The 25,891-nt window shown below is 33.0% G+C and overlaps 1 protein-coding gene across 1 annotated transcript in view; it reads right to left on the bottom strand.

Annotated features, from left to right (window-relative positions):
* Aqr (aquarius intron-binding spliceosomal factor) overlaps positions 1 to 25,891 on the bottom strand; it is a 105,899-nt gene that overhangs the window by 9,993 nt on the left and 70,015 nt on the right. Inside the window, exons 25-33 of the mRNA XM_047539593.1 lie at positions 23,405 to 23,540; positions 21,557 to 21,766; positions 19,741 to 19,878; positions 17,503 to 17,574; positions 16,260 to 16,447; positions 15,452 to 15,623; positions 12,597 to 12,767; positions 6,483 to 6,568; positions 1,876 to 2,050 (exon numbers count right to left, since the gene is read on the bottom strand). Coding sequence (XP_047395549.1) covers positions 1,876 to 2,050; positions 6,483 to 6,568; positions 12,597 to 12,767; positions 15,452 to 15,623; positions 16,260 to 16,447; positions 17,503 to 17,574; positions 19,741 to 19,878; positions 21,557 to 21,766; positions 23,405 to 23,540 — 1,348 coding nt within the window. The remainder of the gene's footprint in view (positions 1 to 1,875; positions 2,051 to 6,482; positions 6,569 to 12,596; positions 12,768 to 15,451; positions 15,624 to 16,259; positions 16,448 to 17,502; positions 17,575 to 19,740; positions 19,879 to 21,556; positions 21,767 to 23,404; positions 23,541 to 25,891) is intronic.

The following is a 25,891-nucleotide window of genomic DNA, read 5'->3' as shown; positions in this document are numbered from 1 at the left end:
GAAGACAAAATGAAAGTTAAGCATCTAGTGAAAAACCCTAGAAACTAAGCTATCAAAAGAAAGCTGTTTCTCAATCTTATGAGTAAGCACCATTTGCGTTTAGAGGATTCAAGCACAGTAAGAGAACATAAAATGGCAGTGTAGATTCCAATACGAAATGATTCCTTTTCAATCTAAAAAAGCTAGAGACTAGGAAAGTTAAGAGTAAGTAGTTTTTAAATACAATTTTGAACTGGTCAATAAAATATGGGTTTTAGTTTATTAATTAATGTAGAAGAATTAATAAGAAAATAATTTGAATACAGAAAAAAATCAACATGGTCTAAAGTAGCATTTCCTAACACTGTATATGCTCCAAAGGTGTTCATAAAATAATTTAGAAAGAAAATACCAAAATTATTCTTCCTATTTATGTTTTTCTAAAATAGAAGAAGTTAACATTTATTACTATTAGTCATGGAGGTAAATATTCAAATGTCCTTTTTCAAACTTTGTAACGTCTACCAGAATCCTCTTGGGGAGACTGTTAAATTGCACATGTCTGGGCTCTAACTCCCTGGGATTTAGATTTAATGTATCTGGGACAGAAAGAGTTGATTCTTATAAAGTAGTGCCTCATAACAATCTGAGAAATATTGCTGTAGCAGTGTAAAACAGTAAAGCAAATGAAGACCATACAAAATTTATATTCCTTCCTGAATGGACCTGGAATAAAGATTAACAACTTTCCTACTAACAAAATGCTTATAAAGTTTTACCCTTTTCTGTGATAGGGACCAATTCAGAAAACAATTTAGGAAAAAAATATATATAAAGAAAAAGGATTCTATCTTAAAATGAACAATTGTCTAAATTTGGTCTACAAACAACTGAGAAGCACAGAGATATGGGACTGTGTCCAGAATGCAGAGTCAGGCACTCAAGGTTTTATGTGACATCACCCCAATGAACATGTCCCTTTTCTTCCTATACTTCCATAGCAGCATTTCATAAAAAGCAAATAAAAATGCAGTTAAAGAGAAATACTTACTACTATTATAAAACATGCACAGAATTTGTTTTTTTCTTTTTTGTGTAAGAGGTGGGGGTAAGAAGTGTACCATGAACATTTAAAATAATTTTACTTAAAATCTAATGAACCTTCAGGACATTTCATTAAATGAAAAAAAGCAAAACCTGAAAGTCTGTAGCATGCTAATTAACCTCCATAAAAGAGACAATAACATAAGAAAATAAACAAGTATCTGCTTCTTTCTGCAGAAAGACTATAATAAAATATGTACTAAAAAGACTGCTTACCTTCAAAGGGAGGCTGGTAGGAAAAGGGAGCAGCATTTCTGAGTCTATGTTTTTGTTAAATGTTTGTGTTTTCCTGTCCCCCTTTTCTTTAGAACATAAGTTCTTAAGAACTAAACTATTCATTACTCTGTTATCAAGTAAATAGCTAATTCTTCTCACAAAATAGAAGATAGGATATAAAGTAATATGATTATTCATATGGACTCTGGAGTCTGACTACCTGGAATTTCAAATCTTGGATCTTCCACCTACTAGATACATGGCTGTAACTACTTAGCCTCTCTTACTTTCAGTTTCCCCATATATAAAATGGGGTTAATAAGAAAATTTACTGAACAGGGGAAATGAGATGAAATGAGATAATGCAGGTAAACAGCAAATAGCCTGACACCTGGAAAATACTCAGTGAAAGTTAGCTGATATTGTTTTGTAGAAAATCTAATTCCATCCATTGGTGAAAGGAATATTCTAAATTAGTGACTGAATATTACTGGCTACTGTAATTATATGTAACAGAATTCCAGTTTCCCATTATGGGGAATGCTAATCTATGTAACAAAGAGAAAGAAATCCTACCTTTCTAGTGGTTGGGAAAGGTTCTGTTGGAATTATATGCAAATGAAGTGGGCGGGCTGTGAGTTGGCTGAAAGCTGGAGTTAGTTCAAAACAGTTTTGGAAGAGGGATACTCTGGCGAAGATATAAAGTCCGAGTCTGGCTCTTGACATGGCCACTACTAAGCGACGAACATCCCTTTGTGAAACAAACAAAATTATTAACACACTTCATGATTAATAACATATTTATGCAGCTTATTTTTTTCTTTGTTTACAGACTCCACTAAATTCTATTAAACTATGGCAATAAAAAAATAAAAACTTCTTAAAACTTAATACATTGAGTAAACTATATAGTCAATAAATGTTATATGACTAGTAAATCAAGTAAAAAATTACTACTTTATTACTAACCTCTTGTTGGCTTTTGGGGGAAAGGGGAAAAGATCACAAAAAATCCAATGTACTGATTTAGAAGGTCCAAGTAAGTCTATTAATATTATGGTTCAGTTCAGTTGTCAGTCACCAATTTATTGTACTACTGCTATTAAGTAAATACAAACCAGCTCTCCTAATTCTTTTGCCTACCAAATTCTTAGGCTCCATCAATCTAATTTTACTTCCTCAGTAACTCCTGCCACAATGTTTTATAATAATGATTATTTTAGTAATAAAGATAATTGTTTTTTATTTTCTCCGCATTTCCTGAGAACCCCAAGAAGTAGAGCTATAGGTGAGTACTTCCAATACCCCTAAATGGATATACAATACTGAACTACTTAGCATGAGTTCTCACAAAAATATTATAAAGGAAATTATGGTTTCAACAGCATTGTCGGAGAAAAAAGGAGTAGAGGAGGAAGGAAATGACTTAAACTACTATTTTCAAGGTAATCACTATTTTATGTTCAGTTCTCTCCTTCACAACCTGTCTGTCTATAAACACAAAGAAAGAACCAATGCTGTTACAGTGGCCACTGCACCAGTCACTCTGAGAGAACTGTTCCCTCCAGTCCTCAGTGTTGCAGTGCAGTGAAGAGGTTTTTGTGTCATGCCCACTGTACATGTGGAGAGGTGAGTTGAAATCTGCAGATTCAAGTGTAGGATCTTCCTATGTTATTTTTAATGGATTCTAAACTCCACAAGGGCAGAGATCATGAAAGCTGTATTTATGTATTTTGAGAAGCTAGCACACTGGCAAATAACAGACAGTTCTGAAAGCAATTGATAAATGAATGATCAAACACTATGAACATAAAAAACTAAAAGGCAAAACACAAAGACAAAAAGCATGAGTGGGCTGGGTTCTTCAGAGCTCTATCTTGAAAGCAGGGTCATGGAGACTACCACCTTCTTTCTTAGTCCCCAGAAGAGGATCGCACAAGAACACTCTTCAACAACAAAGCCAGCACTCTGTAAGAACCCCTAACAAGAAATAACAGGAAGTTCTGACCTTACTATTTTGCCCCTAACAGGTCACAAGCATATCCATTAGTACCTAAGCTGTACAAATCAGTTGGGCAAGAGAACAATGAATGAAGGAAAAGGGACCAGAAATGTTCCATGACTCTGGCTTCTAACAGTTCCACACAGTCCTCAAACAGGTCTCTGGAACTGAAGCTAACAATCTGGTTCCTATTCACTCAATTAGTTCATCCTGATGAAAAAAGGTATAGATAGAACAATATGGCAGTACTTTAGTTCAAACCAAGTTTGAAAATGGATACTCTGGCAAAGATATAAAGTCCAAATCTGGCTCTAGACATGGCCAGTTACTTAAAAGGTTATAGAGATAACAAATGGTCAAATAATTCCACTCCTACATTTATACCCAAAAGAAAACAAATCTTACATAAAAGCTTATATAAGGATGTTCAGAGCAGCTCTATTGATAATAGTCACTAAGTAGAAACAACCCACTGCCCATCAACTGATGAATGGATCAATAAAAATGAAGTACTGATACATCCTACAAAATCAATAAACCTTGAACACATTGTGCTAAGATAAAGAAGTCAGTCACACACAAAAAAACATATTGTATGATTTCATTTATATTAAGTACTCAGAAAACACAAATCTACAGAGACAGAAAAAGAAACAGTGGTTTGTCAAGGGTTTGTGGGGAGGAAAGGGGAGTGAATGCTAGTAATTACAGGGTTTCTTAGGCAATGAAAGTGTTCTAAAATTGATTGTGGAGATAGGTACATAATTCTAAAATTATGCAGTTAAAAAAAACCCATTAAATTGTACACTTAAACTAGGTAAATTGGTTAGGCATAGTGGTATACACCTATAATCCCATGAAGACTGCAAGTTAGAGGCTGAATGGGCAACTTACTGAAACTTTTAGGAAGTTGGTAAGACCCTGTCTCAAAAAATGAAAAGTACTGGGAATGCAGCTCAGTGGCAAAGCATTCCTGTGATCAATACCCAGTAACAAAAACAAATGAAATAGGTGATCTGTATGATACATGAATTCTGTCACAATAAAGCTATTATTAAAAGATAAAACACGGCAGGAAGTAAGTAGGTTTTCTAGGTCCCCTGAAATATATTTTCCTACTTACAAAAGGAAGGATATGAAGGATTAGCTCTAGAAACCAAAAAGATGTTTTTGAAACATAGAAACCAAAAAGTTCTATGTAGAGTTCGTTAACAGTCTAGGTAAGATATTTAGACTGAGGTACCTGGGTAATGGGAATTGTAAAGAATAGTTAAATTGACACATCTATGCTCTAACACACCATCAACATGATGATCCCCTGATGAAGAAGTTAGATTTTTAAAAGAAAAGTCTGGCAAATACAAAGACTAATTTATTTGGATAAAGGTATTTTTGCTTTGAAAAGTTATAGGCAAGACAATACTGAAAACAGGTTCTGTTTTATCTCTTCATTTGGAAGAGTTATAATTTAGATCTGTGTTGAAGCTTATATGTTGAAGGCTTGGTACATAGCACTGGGAGGTGATAAAAACTTCAGGAGATGGGGATTAGTTGGAAGAAGTAGGTCACTACTTGAGGGCATGCCTTTGAAGGGTACACTGAGACACCAGCCCCTTTCTTACTCTTTCTCTACCTACTTTTTGGTCACCATGAATTGAACAGCTTTGTTCTGCCATGGTCTCTATGCCCATAATACTTTGCCATACCACAGGCCCAGAAACAACAGAACTAAGTGGCTACAGACTAAAATTTCTGAAACTGTGAGCCAAAATAAATCTTTCCTTCCTTAAGTTGTTTTGCTCAGGTATTTTGTCAGAGTAACAGAAAGCTAACTTGCACAATAAGGGTGTCATCATCAAAACCCTTTAAAAATTTTTCAGAAAAATGAAGCAAAGAACAGCAGAGAACTAAAGTCACTGGAATCGAAAGAGGCAAACTACTACAAAGTAAGAAAAAATGAAGGGGAAAAGAGGAAGCAGCATTCATAAATTCATACAATAAAATTTTGAGGTATTTTAATTGTGCAAACCATAATGATGGCTAACTATAATTAGTTATAAATATCAGTGAGGAAAAGGAATGGTTTTTTAGAAAAGCGAAGACTCTACATGCTTGAAACTTCAATAAATAAGCAAAAATAAACTATTTTAAAATGTTATCATCTTGAAACAATTTCTTAAAATGTTACATCTTTGCTTACTCTTACATAAGTTATTAGGCTAATGGAATTTGATCACTGGGTTAAGCTCCAAATAGATCTTGACTTAATGATAACATACAAGAGCTTGGGGGTTTTTCCTTTTATATCTACCAAATAAAATAATATAACAAACTCTCCATATAATTTTGCTATATGAAGTCATATAAGATGAAGGTTTATATAACACTAAATGGCTACTTTGTAATAAAGATATGATTTCCATAAATCTCTAACAAATAAATACATCATAATAAATGATAAAAATAGATTATTGTTTGTTTTGACAATTCTTAATCCTAGGAGAACAAATGGCTCTTTTATTTCCTAACACTAAGACCGAAAGAATATGTGTATGGAGGAAAATCAGAACCCCACACAATGAAAAATTTAATCTGAAGAGACTATCTCTGATTTAATTTCTGGTACTGTTTCTAACAGACATAGGATAGCTCTATTAAGGTTTTTTGAATAAAATTCCTATCTTTCAAAGCAACTGAAGAGTAAAAAAGCTAATTACTAAAACATTTAAAGAGTAAAAAATCCAGTAAGCAATGGCAATGGTTAACTACACAGGGAATCTGATAATGTTACATTCCAACAAAAAGCACCAGAAGTTGTTATAACAATGAATTATAACTATATATAATTTAAACTTAAAAATTAGAACTACTTTGCCACTGAGATTCAAAATGGAAACAGTAAAGTTACATAATTTGTTAAAAAATTTTCCTATGGGGGCTGGGTTGTAGCTCGGTGGTAGAGCACTTGCCTTGTACGTGCAAGGCACTGGGTTTGATCCTCAGCACCACATAAAAATAAATTAGATGAAGGTAATGGGTACACCTAGAATTTTTTTTTTGCAGTACCGGGGATCAAACTCAGGGCCTTGTGCTTGCAAGGCAAGCACTCTACCAGCTGAGCTATCTCCCCAGCCCTACACCTACAACTTAAAAAAAAAAAAAAAAAAAATTTCTTACGCACCTCAGATGGCCCACTGCCCTGGTTCGTACCAGAGAAAGAAGAATGTAATCATTCTGTTGACCTTGAAATCTATCAACAGTTGTTACCTAGGAAGAAACAATGGGAAACATGGTATATTTTCAAAAGCACAATAAAAAGGCTCTAGAGATTATTTGAACAATGTACTAGGAATAATCATGTTACTCTTCATCACTCTCTAAAGAAACAGTCACATGATTGGAATTGTAAAAGCAAGTTACTGAACAGTTAAACAGATTGCAGAAACCATATTACCCAATATTCTTGTGTTATTCACACTTAGTGACACTTGTCTTTATCTTTGCTAATAATTGAATTATTTTTAGAATTCAGAGTCTCCTATTATAGACTGCCAAGTTTCATGAAAGCAGGCACTATGTCTACCTTATTAACCAGTAGTGTCCCAGTTTAATACTCAGAAATATATCTCAGTATACTTGTTGATTAAACTTAAAACTTAATATACATTCATACTAGTTGTCCATAGCATTCCTGTTATATAAACAAACAAGAATAACAATAAATAATCTTCATGGTACTTTTTGTTCAGTTTGAAAACATATCTGCAATCAGGGAAGTTCAGAAAGGTTTAACAAGTAGGACATAATCCCTTTTTTATCAATTAAAAAAATTCTCTGCTTGCTCTCTAACAAACTATAATTTATAGTTTCTCTGCATTTAGAAATTAATAAGACACTTCTTTTTAAGTTAACTTCACAAAGATGTACTTTATACAAGAAAATGTGCTCATTTTAAGTATATAATTTGATTAGTTTAATTAATTCCCATGTTAACACCACAATAAAATGTCCATCACCTAAAGTCCAACTGTAGTCAAATCTGCATCCTATCAGCTCTAGGCAATCACTCATCTATTTTCTGTCACTATGAAGTATCATTTTTTTCCACATTTATTGGTTCATTATCATTGTACATCATGTTAAGATTTGTTGTTGCATATTTACACATGCACAAGAACTGTAAATAATTTTTTTCAAGTTTGAGAATACCCTAAGAGTGGAATCAAAAAGCACAGGCTCCTGTCTAGTTTCTTTCACTCAGCATAATGTTGAGATTTCCCCATGCATTCTGCACAGATGTTCACACTGTTTTGTTTGCTTCTGAGTTCTCTTCTGTTGAATGAATACACCACAATTTGTTTGACTATTCACCTGTTCATGGATATCTGGGTTGTTTCTAGTTTGTGGCTATTTTGAACAGAGCTGCATTGAATATTCAAGTGCAAATATTTTTGTTGACATATAGTTTCCTAGCTATTTACTCCTAGGTTACTCCTAGGTATAAATACCTAGGAGTAAAATTACTGGGCTAAATGGTTAAGTGTATGCTTAAGCTTGACAAGAAACTGTCAAACTGTTTTCCAAAACTGCACCACCACCAATATACATATTCACCAGCAATGTTCCAGTTCATGAGTTCCAAGTTGCTCCACATCCTTGTCAACACTTGGTAATCTGTCAATCTTTTAAATTTACCTATTCCATTGGATGTGTAGTAGTATATTATTGTTTTAATTTACATTTCTTTGATAATTGATGATGGTAAGCATTTTGGGGGTCTTACTGGCTATTTGTAGGTCTTCTTGTATGAAGTACCTGTTCAATTAATTTTCCCATTTTTGTATTATGCTGTTTAAGGACTTTTATAGAAGTTTGTATACATTCTAGATATAAGTCCTCTGTTGTTATGTGTGGTGTTACACCTGGAAATTCTGTTGCTATCCTAACCAGGTGGATAACTTATCTGTGAGCTAGGCTCACACACAGACTGGTAGGGCAGAATGATGAAATGAACTTCAGTCCTTGCTAACATCACTGAGCCCACCCTGCAGCCCAAACCCAGAACCCTCCTATTCCATTTTCTTATTTCTTATTTTGTTTAGCATGATATGTTCCAGCTCCATTCATTTACCTGCATTTATGCTATAATTTCATTCCTTCTTAAGGCTGAGTAATATTCCATTATGTGTGTGGGTGTATATATATGTGTGCATATATATATATACACACATATACATACATACATATACATATATGTGTATATATATATACACACACACATACATATATGTGTGTATATATATATACACATATATATGTGTGTGTGTGTGTATATATATATACACACACACATTTTATTTATCCATTCATCTGTTGAAAAACATCTAGGTTGGTCCATAGTTTAGCTATTGTGAATTGAGCAGCTATAAACATTGATGTGGCTGTGTCACTGTAGTATACTGAATTTAAGTCCTCTGGGTATAAACCGAGGAGTGGGATAGCTGGGTCAAATGGTGGTTCCATTCCAAGTTTTCTGAGGAATCTCTATACTGCTTTCCAGAGTGGCTGCACCAATTTGCAATCCCACCAGCAATGTATAAGTGTGCCTTTCTCCCCACATCCTCACCAACACCTGTTGTTGCTTGTATTCTTGATAAAAGTCATTCTAATTGGAGTAAGATGAAATCTTAGGGTAGTTTTGATTTGCATTTCTCTTATTACTAGAGATGTTGAACATTTTTGCATATATTTGATGATCAATTGTATATCTTCTTCCATGAAGTGTTTACTCAGTTCCTTAGCCCATTTATTGATTGGGTTATTATTATTTGTTTTTTTGATGTTAAGTTTTTTGAGTTCTTTATAAATTCTGGAGATTTGTGCTCTATCTGAAGTGTGTGTAGTAAAGATTTTCTCCCACTTTGTAGGTTCTCTCTTCACATTGTTTCCTTTGCTGAGATAAAGGTTTTAAGTTTAAATCCATCCCATGTATTGATTCTTGATTTTATTTCTTGTGCTTTAGGAGTCTTATTAAGGAAGTCTGGTCCTACACCAATATGATGAAGATTTGGGCCTACTTTTTCTTCTACTTAGTGCTGGTCTCTGGTCTAATTCCTAGGTCTTTGATCCACTTTGAGTTTTGTGCAGGGTGAGGGATAGGGGTTTAATATCATTTTGCTGCATATGGATTTTCAGTTTTCCCAGCACCACTTGTTGTAGAAGCAATCTTTTCTCCAATGTATGTTTTTGGAGCCTTTGTCTAGTATAAGATAACTGTATTTATGTGGGTTTGTCTCTGTGTCTTCTATTTTGTACCATTGGTCTATATGTCTATTTTGATGGCAATACCATGCTGCTTTTGTTACTACTGCTCTGTAGTATAGTTCAAGGTCTGGTATTGTGATGCCTCCTGCTTCACTCTTCTTGCTAAGGATTGCTTTGGCTATTCTGGGTCTCTTATTTTTCCAAATGAATTTCATGATTACTTTTTCTAGTTCCAGGAAGAATGTCATTGGGATTTTAGTAGGAATTGTATTAAATCTGTATAACTCTTCTGGTAGTATGGTCATTTTGATTATTAATTTTGCCTATCCAAGAACACGGGAGATTTTCCCATCTTCTGAGTTCTGTTTCTAAACTCTATACTTCAAAGTTATCAGTTTCTCTTTTTAATTCTCTTCTTACACAGTACTCTGTAGTGTTTATTCCTCTCTATTCCTACTGATTTTGTTTTTAACTCCTATGATTTTATTTTCTTCTGCCTTACATTTAATTTCTTCCTGAATTCTTGCATTTCTTTGTTTTGTAGCCTTTCTTTATAAAATGGTTACTTCAATAAGTATTTTAAAAAAAATTTTTTTTTTCTAGTCAAGGTCTCACTGTTACACAGGCTAGCCTCAAAGGAGCCTAGTGGTTCAGCCCTTCAAGTAGCTGCAATACAGGCATGCACCACAGCGTCCAGCCTATCTTATCTAGGTTTTGATATTCTTTTACTCATTTTTTTCCCTATATAAGTTGAGCACTTGTGATAGTTCTTTTCAAAATTCATCCCTGAATAAGTGGGTTTCTTAAATCAGCTAAGGGTGAGCAACGGGCGGTTTTCTAAAGGACAGGTGATTTTCACAACAAAAGGCCTTCTTTTCCTCTGCTACTGTAGAGTCTATATTCAGCAAATATAGATCACCTGCAGGTTTCTTTGAACCAGTCCAACATCTGCATTTGAAAAGCAAGGGTATGACTTCATCCTTTAAAGTATGTTTCTCATCTTCAGAGTATGTTTTTGCTGGCACTTGAATAATAGGTTCTCAGAATTCTTTTCCACCTATATTTTCTTCCAGATTTTAGCCACCTGATCTGTCTATTCTCATTAAAAATGGAATTTGTCCCCTCTTCCTCCATTTTTCTGTTATTTTTGGTCGATTTCCAAGAAAAGGTTAAAGAGCCTTTACATAGTCATGTTTCTTACTACAGTTACAATAATCAGTAATGCTATAATTATATTTTGTTATTCTAATTTATTAAACCCATTAATAAAGTCAAGCATATTTAGTTTTTTTAAAGGCTTTTTACTTTAATTTACATATTTTTAAAATTTTTGTTCTAATTAGTTATACATGATAGCAGAATGCATTTTGATTTGTTGTACAAGAATGGAGAACAACTTTTCACTTCTCTGGTTGTACATGATGTAGAGTCATGCCATTTATGCAATCGCTCATACATGTACCTAGGGTAACGATGTCCATCTCATACCACCATTTTTTCCACCCTCATGTTCCCTCCCCTCCCCCGACTCCTCTCTGCCCAATCTAAAATTCCTCCATTCTTCCCTTGCTACCCGACCCCCCCATTATGGATCAGCATTCACATATCAGAGAAAACATTTGGCCTTTGTTTTTTGGGGACTGGTTTATTTCTCTTAGCATGATAGTCTCCAACTCCATCCATTTACCTGCAAATGCCATAATTTTATTCTCCTTTAAGGCTGAGTAATATTCCATTGTGTATATATACCACGGTTTCTTTATCCATTCATCTATTGAAGGGCATGGCATCTAGGTTGGTTCCACAGTTTAGCTATTGTGAACTGAGCTAGACCAGAGACCCTGCATCTAATAGAAGAAAAAGTAGGCCCAAATCTTCATCCTATCAGCTTAGGACCTGACTTTCTTAACAAGACTCCTAAAGCACAGGAAATAAAATCAAGAATCAATAAATGGTACGAATTAAAACTAAAAGGCTTCTCAGCTAAGGAAACAATCAATAACGTGAAGAGAGAGCCTAAAGAATGGGAGAAAATCTTTACCACAAACATATCAAATAGAGCACTAATCTCCAGGATATATACACAAAAAAACTTAACACCAAAAAACGAACAAACAATAATAACCCAATCAATAAATGGGCAAAGGAACTGACACTTCACAGAAGATACACAATCGATCAATAAATTTATGAAAAAATGTTCAACGTCTCTAGCAATTAGAGAAATGAAAATCAAAACTACTCTAAGATTTCATCTCATTCCAGTCAGAATGGCTATTATCAAGAATACAAACAACAATTAATGTTGGCGAAGATGTGGGGAAAAAGGTACACTCATACCTTGCTAGTAGGACTGCAAATTGGTGCAACTACTCTGGAAAGTAGTATAGAAATTCCTTAGAAAACTTGGAATGGAACCACCATTTGACCCAGCTATCCCACTCCTTGGTTTATACCCAGAGGACTTAAAATCAGCATACTACAGTGATGCAGCTACATCAATGTTTAAAGCATATTTACTTTTGATATTACTTATCATTTTTCATTACTTAAAAAATTTTTCAAAATCCTTAGGTCTATACTATATACTATATACTATATACTATATACTATACAAACTTTCTTTATCCTTCAAGATGACCTTTAGCCTCCTATGTATACACTAAAAAGCATCCAAATTATCTCGGTGCAAAACAAACAAAAAAAATGCTACAGTTCATATCTCTGTAATAGTACCTAAATTATAATGAAATTGTTACCTACCATTTTACCAATTAAATGTTTTAAAAATACGTCTGATGAATGCCAACAAAAATTTTCAAACTGGTAGTTGAGATGGAAGTTCGTAGCAAACCAGTAAAACTGTTGCCAAAGAATTATTTATAGTTCCTATTATTTCACTTTCTCACATATCTTAAGAGGAGACAGCAAAATGGCAAGGTGGAGTAGTATGAGTAACTCATAAAAATATAAACCACTCCAATGTTGCCAAAATGATGAATAAGAGAACATACTATATTCATAAAATTACCTTATTTGGTCTTCCAATCAATGGATTATTCCCACATCGTCTATTGATGATATCACGAATAAGATGCTTTTGGCCATTGTAAGTTGTTAGAATACTGATCCTGTCTGCAGGGTAACCAAGTAAGCACATATACATAAAAAGTGCTACTACATATTCTGCTTCTCCAAGATTCTGTAATGCAAACATAATTAGATTGTGCATTTATTTCCTTTTGTTTCGATTTTATAGAGAAAATGGTTTATCTAATACACCTCAAAAAAAGTGAAGCTAATAACCTAGACAAGTGAACATTTTGGTAAAATTGAGGAATAACCTTATTCTAGGTTAATACTGATAAAAACTTTGATATTTGGAACATATGTATAATACATAGCATAGTCATAACACAAAAGTCACCAATGTGAAGGCCTGATAGTCCTAGGACCAAAACAATCACACTGTACATCAATAATATTTTTTCAGTATAGTGAAATTGTAGTTATAAAAAGAAATTGTAATATCAAAGAACAAAGTAACTTATCCAAGAAGCTAGTGCACATCTAGTCTAAGTTCAAAGTGAGGAATCATACAGTTTAGTCCAGTAGAAGAGACACTAAATTCGAAGTACTAGATGAGAGAAGAAAGCAAAATGAGCACACACATGAAATGAAGAAACAAAGATAAGAAGCTGGATTTTAGACAAAGGCAATAGGAAAATTACTGGAAGACCTTCAGAAATATCATTTATATTCTGGTTCTTGATAACACAAAGACCAAGTTATCTCTGTCGTTTAAATTTTCTAGTCCTTTGGAAGATGGGAAAGAAAAGCAGCCACATGACTGTAAATCTTTCTATTTTCTATATTGGAAGCAACATACATTTATTGAAGTATCAGTTCTAATATAGATAAAGGAACGAACTGGGAATCATGGAAATGACCATAATATAAGTTTGGGCTGGAATTCAGTTTTCAGGATTTGAGTATCTTTGGCAAGACAAATGAAGTGAGTTCTCAACAAATAAAGTCCATTTCTTTATTAATGTGAAAAATAAACACTGCTCAACTTGATATTTGGCTCAAAGGTCAGACATAAAGTATTAACAATAAAACAATGTGAATTATATTTTAACAAACATTTTAGGACTTGGGCAAGATAAGATCTTTTTAAATTAGTGACTTTTATTAATCTGTCCATCTATTCTCTCCCTTTTAGACACTAATGTTTCAAATATATTGTTTAAATGCAAAGTGTTCTTATTTAGGGGGATAAGGTTTTCAAATGTTCAGAAATATATTTAACAGTAAAATATAAACCATCATTTAAAAATACATTAATTTCCTAAAATACAGAAAACTCATCTGGAGTTAAGACTAATGAGAAAACAGAGAACCAAACAGGATAATAATGTTCCAGATCAATACTACAGTGTAGCTTAGGTAGTGAAACTGACTCAAAAGGGAAATTCCAAAACCATTACATAATGAAAACATCAAAAGAATACTGACAGAATTCTTAATCATCTTCACAGGTGGCTAATTATGAAACATATTACCAATCTGAATTAGGTTCTACTATTTTTAAAAGTTATCACTTAAAGGTCACATGTGTTCCCAGGCTGTAAGTATACAAATAGAGTAACCTAATTTAATACAAGCAAATATTTGGAGAGATAATAGAATTTTCATGAGTTATGGCCATATATTATATATAGATATAGATACAGAGATATATACATTTAAGTCAATGGTATGTACAACTTTTTCATGTATAACTCAAGGTATCTAATTTATACAACAACATAAATTGGATATTTTGCTGTTAGAAGAAAAAAAAGAAAAATTAAAAATAACTCCACAGAGTTTGTTATCTTTTGGTGCATACACTGTCAGATCTTTTTGTATAGGTATCTGTATCTATTTCTATAGATATTTTGCTGTTTCATTTCAATAAACAAGTGAGACACTACAGATATGCTTAGCAACTTATGCTTTTAATTTGATACAGCATAAATCGTTTTCCTGTCAATAAACAAACATAATGTTATTATTTTTCATTATTATTCAGTAGTTCAATGGATATGTAATAATTTAATCCCTACTGGTAGATATTTGAACTGTTTTTCATTTCCAAAATACTTTGCAGTGATGAACATTCTAGGATGTAAATCTTTGCAAAGCTGCCCAATTATTTCTTTAGGATAAATTCCTAGAAGTGAGAATACTGTTTAAATACGTATTATCCACTGTTTACAAATTATTTTCCTACTAGCACTGTATGAGAATTCCCCCAAACCTACTCCAACACTGAGTATTGTCTGAACCAGTGACTGATTAACTGTTATAAATCTATTAACTTTTTTGGGAAATGAATTATTCCTATTATTATTGTATTTCTCTGTTAGGGGATTAATTTTAAAATTGAAAGAATTATACAAAATATGCAGAATTCAACCCATTATTTGAGAATGTTAATTTTTCTCTTGAATCAATCAATATTTTTCTTTTATGACTTTTTTTTTTTTTTTTTTTTTTTTTTTGCGGTGCTGGGGATTTGAACCCAGGGCCTTGTGCTTATGAGGCAAGCACTCTACCAATTGAGTTATATCCCCAGCCCTGACTTTTGCTTTTATTAACAAGCTTAGGAAGCTCTTTCTTACAACATTGTATATTCATTAATATTAACTTCTAGTACTTTCTAGTACGTTTGATGTACCTTTAATTCATCTGAAAATTGATGACTTTTGTGTTGTAAGGTGGGGCTCTAAACTTTCCTTATTTCCAATGGCTAGCCAAATGGTTCAGTATCACTCAATTAGGTAGTATTTCAACCAGGCAAATGCAAAATAAACTTAAAAGTTTCACATTTTTTCTTACCTGATAAAAGTAAGGATTAGGTTCTGATTCTCCAACTCCTTGGAAATCTTCAACATTAATGAGCTGGAAGTCATATAGTAAGCCAGCATTTGCTGTGCTGAACTCTGGCAAGAGCTGCACATGGGGTAAGTTTCCTAGATTCTTGTATCGCCAGTTGTAAAGGTTGCACAAGCTTTCCAAAGACAAATCCCCCCGCAAAACAGGAAAGATTAGCAATGCTGAATCCCTTTTAATACACATAGGAGGTTTCTAAGGAGATTTTACTTTCTTTAATTTTCATGTTGCTCATTTTTTTCTCACCATGTTAGCAATAATTTTTTTCATCCTTAGTCTCTTTACTTCAAGTAACCAGTGGTCAAGAGACTGAAAACATTACAAAATGGTAGCACTCTTTGAGGTAACTGCTATTGTTATGCCATAAATTAAAAAATCAGGGAAGAATCTGTAAATTGAGGACATTGGAGTAACTACAAGATGGGGATGGTATTTCATGAAGTGAGAACTGTTGTAATCTCTGGTATACTTTTGCATTAGGTTTCAAAAATATATTAACTCTTTATCTTTTAGGGACATGAAGAAACAGGTAGGAACAAGTGAAGTTTTTAGATTATAAGCCGCTTAAGTTAGTCTCAATATAATGAAGACAATAACTTATTTGGTCAAATCACACCTTTAATGCAGAGAGCAATAAAGGTACTTTCAGATTTGCAAATGACAAGTAAAACCTTATATAAGAGATGTTCACAAATATTTGGATAATAGAGCTGATGTTCTTCAGAGAAATGTTTTTTCTCTCTGTTGCCTTTACCTTGCTCTGGCTCTCCCTTGAGCATCGAGGTCCACAGTAGGAACACCAACCCGGACAAAGCGAGTAAAGAGAGACTGCTCCATGTTTGAATACTTCTGAAAGGCCATGTTCTTAATGACTGGAGGTAACTGGTGATGATCACCAATCATGATCCATCGTTTCAGTCGGCTAAATCCATCCTGAGGATTCTAGGAATGAAAGGTAGAAAATGGTAAAATACTACACTTAATGCATTAGTCAGTTATTGTGCAAAAGACTTTTCTTCATCAAATGGCATCATTAAGTTAAATTCTCGACCTTCGCCAGATCCCATAGAGGAGTCTGGCAAATTTGTAGTATAATGTACCAATCAGGTATGGGTACCACTGCTCTTGGCTGACATTGGGCAAAGGAGGGAGAAAGACTTGAAGAAGTAAGCATGGAATTAGCCTACTTCAACAGGGCAATCTAAAGAAGTCTTGAAGGCTTAGGTTAACATTTGGTAAAGTCACAGGGGAAAAAAAAAAAGAGAGAGAGAGAGAGAAGACCCAAAGAGAAATGGAGAAATGGCAAAGTAAACACTTTGTTTAACAATTATGCCTGTTCTGAACTTGAGACGGTAAAAACTATCTTCTCTAATTTCCTCCACTACTACTAATTACCTACTTTACATGCTTCCTTATTCCTTGAAACATAGCCTGTGTTGAATAAAACATATTCCAAGTTCCAGATAGTTTGGCTTATAAAAATTTTTCTAACTCAATTAAAAATATAACTACTCTAAATTACACAGAGAATTCCACATTGTTTTTAATGCTTCAATAGTGAAGAATATTGTACATAAAGAAAATTCTTAATTTATCACCATTTACCTCAAAAACAGCCATAAAATAAACCAAAGTATTCAGTGAACATCAGAAACCATTCCAGAATAACTCTAACAAAAGAAATGAAAAATATAACATCTTCCTCTTAAAATGCATAACAATGTAATTTCTTAAATAAAATTCCTGTCTTCCCAAAGCCACTTTTTGTAGATATAAACTATGAATTTTTAGAATAGTATTCCCAAAAGCAAAACAAATTACTAAATGGTCTATAAATAGATTAAAGGAAACTTGCAGACTTAAAATAGAATGGCAAACAAAATGAATTTTTAAAGAGAACATAAAATTGTGAAAAGTAGCACCTCTAAACTGTACAGCTTTCAGATGTTTTCCTCAAGACTTCTTAAATCTTTTTGTTTCTGATCTTAATTTCTTACCTGTAGGAGAAGAGGTATAAAAGTTTCTATCTCCAGAATTTGAGCAGCCTCTTCCATTAAAATGTTGTCATACTAAAAAAAGAGAAAAACTTGTTGAAAAATACTTCAAATGCCAAACAACTACCACTACAATCATAACAACTGTCAAAAACATAAGAATTTCAGATAAAAATAACATATAAATTCTTTATTTATCATTATATGCCTGCATCTGCAATTCACATCTCTAACCTAAGGAAAGACCCTCCCTCCCCCTAACTATGTTTGCATTGAGTAGATCTTGTACATCATATCCTGGATTGCAGTATCTATTTAGTTCTTTTCATTTTATTTCTTTACATTCTACATAAGCAAGAATTGATTTATTGGTATATATGAGGTCATTTCTATATTCTTAATTTCCTTTTTTTTTTTTTTTTTTTTTTTTTTTTTGCAGTGCTGGGGATTGAACCCAGGGCCTTGTTTGCAAGCACTCTACCATCTGAGCTATATCCCCAGCCCCATTTCTATATTCTTACCCTGGATAGTATTTTGGAGTAATTTTTTTCCCTTTATGAATCCTACACTCATCCTGACAATCCATTTCTGTCTTGACCCTAGGCATTCCATCCAACACCAAAGTGTGTCAATTTTACCTTCAAAACTCCCTCTAGAATCTATTTTACTTTTCACTATTTCTACCAGAACTAACCCTCTAGTCAGGCCACCACATTAGTCCTTTCCCTTCCTGTCTTGCTTCCCTTAAGCCACTGGCAAACAGTCATAGGATCACATCCCCTTCTGATTTCAAATCTTTCACACTGTGTCAGGGGGAAGGAAAAAAAAAAAGTCTTACGGCCTGCTCAAGGGAGTAGAGGACTAACTCTCTTATGTTAAGTAGATCTATAGGTTAATAAACTCTTAGGTTTGAAAAACTAAGTACAGCATTAAAAATATTTAAAAAAATCTTTCACCACTCATGCTAAACACCTTTAGATATGTTAAGTACAGAATAGGATTAATGAAAATTTGATAAGCAACAATATTTTTGGAATTTGTGTGAAAAACTGCATGAAAGAATAAAACGCTAGTATAATTCCCCTTGTTATTTAAATAATAGAATTTAATATCAAATTCAAAGTATGTTTTATATGACAGTCTCAAGAACAAAATATTCAGGTGAAAACTTCTCACTAATAATTTGCAAAAGGGTAAATTCACACCACTGGGGTAAGTTCACACTACTTTTTAACAAATTATCGTATTTGTCCTACCTTGCACCTGAGGAACCTCTCCTTCAAGATAACAATTCTATCATCTTGAATTTATTTAGCACTATCTTTCAATTTGATCATATATCTTAAAATCCTGTTACTTTCATAAACAAATGAATGGCTAACTTTGAATTCAAACAAGTATACAAACCTATTTTAAACACATAAACCAACTGCAGGAAAATTAAATGATTTGTATTAAAATTGGAGTTTAGGTAAATATCAGTATCAAAGTCATAAAGAGTCTGCAAATTCGAATTTTTGGCTCCATCATTACCCTACTTTAATTCAGTCATAGGTTAACAGGCTATCAGGCCATCCTTTTGTCTTTGTCATGTGATAAAAACATCTCATTTTAGATGCATATTCAATATTTGAATAATGTAAACATACAAATGTCTTACAAGTAACAAACGTTGTGACATGTTACTTATAGTTTTTAGTTCTGTTTGGAGATTTTTTTAACAAGTGATACTTAAAGTAAAACCTTGCCAGGCACAGTGGCACATGCCTGTAATCCCAGCGGCCTGGGAGGCTGAGGCAGGTGGATCACAAGTTCAAAGCCAGTCTCAGCAACTTAGTGAGGCTCTGTCTCTAAATAAAATATAAAAAGGGCTGGGATATGGCTCAGTGGTTAAGTGTCCCTGTGTGTTCAATACCTAGTACTGACCCCCAACCCCCCAAAAGAACCTTAACAAGTTTGAGAATCTGGTTAAGCAACCACATGGTTATGCTAATTAGTAGACAAAATACTAATAACCAAACTTAGAAAAATTAGATTTAAGTTCACTAATCATATAAACATGGGATATTATTATTCACATTAAAGAGACATTTTAAAGAAACTTATAAATGAGAACTTTCATAGGAGTTAGCCAATATCCAAGGAAAAAAGCTAGGTAATTGAAAAAAAAAAAAAAGTAAAAAAACAAAAAACTAACAATTTAATAGAGATGAAGTAAGGAACTAAAATGTAAATCTTTACCTTAAAACCTAACTTTACCAAATCATGGCGTTTTAAGGCAGCATGAGTACAGGTCATAGCAATGATTTTGGCTTCCTTCACTAACAGGTATTTAGATCTGTCCAGTCCACTGCGGAGCAGTTCAGAGGCTCTGAATTCCTACAAGGTGGGGATGAGTGAAAGATTACTTTAGGGTAACAAATACAGTTTATGCATAAAACTATACAATCCAGTCAATCAGATGATTCGTGAGAAATTAATATGAATATATAATAAACTAAGCCTAATGAATCATAATCCTGTTCATTATTATTATTTGGGTGCCAACTGAGTTCAAATAATAGCTGATAATCAAGCTACAATTGGACTGGTGTGTGTGTGTATGTGTGTGCATGCGTGTGTAAGATTAAATATTCAGAATATAAACAAGATAATTGAATAAAATATCAATAACTATTGTATCTGTATTATTCAAGATTCCTCTAGAAAACAAACTATTTCAAATATTTATAAAGAAAGGAATTTAAGCAATGAATAGGTTATACAGATGACAAATGACCTGAAAAGTCAACATGGGAATAAAGTAACCCTGAAACTGAGAAGAGCAGGAAGTCTCTGCCACTCCTAGACTAGGGAGGATAAAAGGTAAAACTGGTGTTATCAGAGATAAGTGAGTAGGGTCACAGGTCACAAAACAAGTTGGAACCCCAGTGGGCCAATCCAGGAGTCATGGAGGAGATGAAACACAAGGCAGAGGTCACTGAAGAAGAAATACCTTGGCTTCTCCCTTTTCTAAACTCCTGCCTCATCTCTCAAGATGTGGTTAAACATAGCTTTAAGTCAACTGACATAAGCAGCTGGGACATGAAAACTGCAAAGATCAGCCTGAATCTCAACCACAGTGGAAGTTGAGGATGGACAACAGAAGGTGTGAGGAACAAACAGGCCCAGGCAGAGTGCCCCATATCAAGTTTATTAAATCTGAACATTACCCTACTGAACCAAATCTTTTTAATATTTTTACCTTGTTTCTTTAATAATTTAAACATCACTGATACAGGTAAGGTACCAGTCTTACCTGTACTTACTTACAGGTAAGTAAGGTACTTACTCCTTTGTAAGGCAGCTACTGTTATGAATTGAGTATATTTTCCCTTTGACTTAATGTTTATTGAAGCATAAATACAATATTACATTCCTTCACAGGTTTTAAAGTTTTATTTATTATCATATTTTATATGATTGCTATATTTTTCCAATGATGTTTGCTACAGGGAGACATCCCAGGGAACCTAGGGTTCCAGATGTATCTTCTCTGTCTCCTCTGTGTACTGATGATTCTTATTTAATTTTAATATCAGGATCAATCATCCTGGCTAACAATGAAACTTCACATTTTGCCTACTGATCAAGAGGTATGAGAAACTAAGAAAGGCCACGTGGTAGTTTCAAATTCTCAAAGAACTATCACTGGGGCTGGGGGCATAGCTCAGAACTCAACTGCTTGCCTAGTATGGCCCTGGGTTTGATCTCCAGCACCAAATTGGGGAGGGGGGAGATGGGTAGAAGGGAGCTGTTAAATTTCCTGATGGAAGCATTCTTTTCTTAAGAACTAAGACCTTCACATCAGAAAAATCAGAATAATGAGGATATAACTCATCTTAATTTTTGCTTATTTCTTGAACTAAAACTATAAATGTGTTTTTAATAATTTCACTTAAAAGTAACAATCTGATTTGTAACATCTAAACATTCCACAATTACTTCATTAAACAAAAAACACTAAACAAAATAAAAAATCTTTAAAGGAAAATTAAAAGCACATGAGAATTCTTACCTCAAGCTGAGTAAAGATTTTCTTTATATGCCTGAAACATCCTTCAGCAATTTCCATGTCTTCTTCGTAAGATCTGCCTTTAAAAATGGGTTGAGGAGCATTTGCAAAATATTCATGGAAAGGGAAAAAAGTGGAGATTTCCGTAACATCTGGTAATGTACTGCCTTTATTTTTTACTTTGCTGATATATTCTTCCCAACGAGACATTACCTGTAGGAAAAAGGACTCAAGGTTTATTTTGCCAGCTAATATGTTTTAAATGATAAAACTAAATCTAGTAAAAATAAGATCTGCTAGATAAAGAAAAAAAATGCAGTCTTATAACTATTTCCCATCCAAGTCACTGAGAGAAAACTAATAAAAAAAGTAACCTTAGAACTTGAGGAGAAAAAAGGATCTTTAATAAAAAATGCAGAAACTGGAGAGAAATTCAAAGTCATTTCAGGACTTGAGGAGAGGAGAAGAGGGGAGGGCAGGTATACTCTTCTCTTAAACCTTTATATTTTTTTCCCAAATCTCTTTAGAACATTTGACTTTGGATTGAGTATACATTTGAAAGCACACCTTGTGACTTACGTGATACAGTTCAATTACACCCTTGTACGATGTCAGCTATGTAACTAACCAGTTAGTTTCTACTTAACTTCAATTTTTGTAATTTTCCCAAAGCTTTTTTTGTTACAATTTCAGTGTGTTTCAAAGTGTAGTCCTTATGCAGAATATCTGAGGAGCTAAATAAAAACACAATTCCCATCCCTACTGAATGCTTTTAGGGAAGGACTTAGGAATCTGACCTTGTGAAATGCTTTCCTGATGTGATTCCTTTATGTAAAAAACTGTTGATCTACACTGTGAAACTTCAAGTTCACTTTTTCAAAATTTAGAGATTATTTCTCCTACTTTTAAAAGTAGGTTTTACTGAGAAACAAATGATTTTTTTCCCCTGTCAAATAAGCATTTAAGCATGATTTTTTTTCTCCATTCTTCAAAATTCTAAATAGTCTAAGACTAATAGTAAACTGTTTTGCAAGACAGTGCATGTTTTCCTTGCTTTACAAGAAATCATGAAATCTGCTCATTTTGAATACACTCAACTGGTTTGTCCATCTCCTCAGAATAAGCATGAACTCATTCTTTCATATTTCAATATTATGATTTTTATTTAAAATGCATTAGTACAATGAGAATAAATTACATATAGAATATTCATTATTTGATTATCAATCCATTTAGAATTATTAGCAAGTCAAATAAAGTTTATTTTTATTTATTTTATTGGCTATTTCTCACAATTTTTCATACTCAAAAATATTAACCTTGACAAAAGAAATAGCATGCCATTAAACTGAAGTCAACAGAAATTTTAATTTACAGTCCCAGTGTGCACTTCGTTCTAAGACATAATTTATTTTGGGAGATTTGAAAGAAAAATGTTTTCCTTTATTAGTTGATTAATGAGATAATAAAATTATAGAACTGTACTTTGTTACCACTGGGAGGCTAGAAAATGTAGTTAGATTTCTACAGTAATAAGAGAGGAGAAAAAGGGAGGTAGGAAAGAGGGGGGAAACTCTGTAAAGGCAAGAAAGAAAAAAAATTTAAAGCTTGCCAACACTGGCCTTTCACTGAATGAGTCATCAGCCGAAGTTATTTAGCAAAGAAAATTGAAGATAATAAAAAATACAAACACTTAACATTTATAAATATAGCTCTGGCAGTACCATATATTTTAATCTGCTCAACAACAACAAAAAATATACTTTTAAGAAGAATCTTGGGAGCCCATCCCAATTTTCAACTGGGATCACATTATAATTAGGTATAATTTAAAAACCTTTAACATCTTACCTGATATAAGAAGAAATAACCTGCAGTTTCACAAGTGTATGAAGCATCTCCTGGAACCCCTAGACTCTTTTGCAGTCGTTTGACTTCTTCTAAAAGTTCTATTCTTCGAGCCAAGACATAATTAACTCTTCCATACCTAAAAATTTAAATTAGGTAAAAATGCAAAACTCTTTAATGAAGAGACTTTGAAGGAAACTACTAGCGAAATTAAAGAAAATAATTAATAGAACTATAAACAAAAAGGAAAAACAGAAGAAAACAATTTATATTTATATGTGGTAGTTCTTGGATTATGTTACACCAAAAGCTACTTAAAGTATACCCAGGTTCAGTGTGATTTGGGTCTGTGTGGGGGTAAATCAATTAGTTTGGCTATCACCCCACTGCTCCAAATAAAATTTCCACAAAGAACGGAGTACAGTGCATTCTGGTGCTAGGACCAAGAACAGTCTACAGATTGACGACTTTGAATAGAACTGTTTTGCGTTATCATGGAAGGAGATTAGATTACTTACAAAAGCTTTAAAAAGTAATCAGTATATCCTAACATATAGCTTGGTACCCAAACCTATCAGGTTCCTAAATATTTGCTGAATTAATAAGAAAATAGATGCTTGGGAAGTATCCTGTCCAAAGACAGAGTTAGGAAACAAAGTAGTGGAACCAGGCTTTGAACTCAAAGTCCCATATATACTCTCCATAACAATGAAGTGCCTCCTATAACTCTTACAACACTGAAAACAGTCTAATCACTGCTATTAACATGTTTAAAGAACAGGTACAGGAATAAGTCATATTCCTAGATACTCCATAATACAGAAATTCACCTTTGAGGTAGCCAGAAATGATGAAGAGTAGAAAAGAGATTAAAAAATAAGGTCTATGATTTGAAGAATTTTTCCACTTAGAAGGATAGAAACATCGAGAGAGGTAACTTCTTCTGTTCACTTACATATAGTTTAAATTTTTTTCTACAATGAACACTTTGATAATGAGAAAAAAATTAGGAGTTCTTAGATCTTATAATAAAATTGCAATTCTTGTGACATACATTAAACTTAAAAAAGCAGTATACTGGAACTCTATGTACTATCTGTACAATTATTCTGTAAATATAAAACAATACTTAAAAACAGACTGTAAATTGTTTTTTAAAAATACAAAACTTCAAATAAATAGCCTGATTATAAAAAAAAGATTAATAAAAAGTTTTTTTAGGGAGTGTAATTATGATTGGTCACTGCCCCTATACTATTTTACCAGGTTTTAAATTTTTTTCTTCAGGAAAAGTGATATTATTTTTCTTTCTAATTATGACAAAGAGAAATGAAAGAACATGCTCAAATGAATAAGCACATACATATACAGAGTTTAGCATGTGTATCAGAAAGCAAAAAACACATTTCCCCCTAAAATATAGTAGCACATGAAGTTATTTAAAAATTATTTTTACTATAATACCTTTAAGAACTATAAATTCTACTGCAATATAACTGTCACTGCATTATTTTTTTTTTTTTTTTATGTTGGTACTCTTTAACAAATCTCTCCCAAATTACCCCACTTCCTAGTAACCACCCTTCTACTTTGTTCCTATGAGAGGGACGTTTTTGGATTCCAGTCATGTAAGATCATGCAACATTTATTTTTCTGTATTTGACTTATTTTAGGAAAACAAATTCTATTATTCAGTAAAAAGTTCTTCAGGTTTACTTATTTTGTCACAAACAGCAGAATTGCTTTTCTTCAGGCTGAATAATATCCCTGTGTGAGTGTGTGTCAGTGTCACTGTATTATTAAGCATTTCATCAGCACCTTTATGTTCACTGAACTCTGAATTACGGATCTTAGAGTCTAATCCACTTTCTTAAGTTAGCTTTAACATGAGAAAATACTATGGGAAAACTTTAGGGAAGTATCACTGGTAGAGTCAATAATTTATGATGTGTTGTTCTGTGTAACACACTGACTTTTTATAAGCTAAATATTTGGTGATCTCTGTACTACAAGAACTCAGAAGAGACATGATGCATTAATTTAGTACTCTTTTAAATGTGTATGATCAATAACCAAATATTCAATATGTTCAGCTGTTAATTATGCTTATCATCTGAAACTGTGCTTTAAAAATAAATTTAAATATAAATGAAATGAAATATAAAGTAACTTTGAAGATAAACATAAAATATTAATGGCAATAGAAATTTAATCTGTAAAATTTTAGCCAACTTACAATAAGGAATATTAATCATAAAGTACAGCTGAACTAGCAATAAGCTCTAAAACTTACACTATTATTAAACTATTAATTTAATTTACATTTCCCTAAATAAATCAACCTCTTAATTAGTAGCTAAAAAATGTACATTAAATGTCAAGATAATATGTGAAAAAGGAATCATCTAAAGTTAACAGTTTTAAACTGGCCACATTAAAAATTACTTCAATAAGCTGGGTGCAGTGGTGCATGCCTGTAATCCCAGCGGC

The sequence above is a fragment of the Sciurus carolinensis genome, chromosome 2, assembly GCF_902686445.1.
Source record: "Sciurus carolinensis chromosome 2, mSciCar1.2, whole genome shotgun sequence".
NCBI lineage: Eukaryota > Metazoa > Chordata > Mammalia > Rodentia > Sciuridae > Sciurus > Sciurus carolinensis.
The sequence above is the reverse complement of the archived record's forward strand: the minus strand, read 5'-3'. Positions and strand labels throughout refer to the sequence as shown.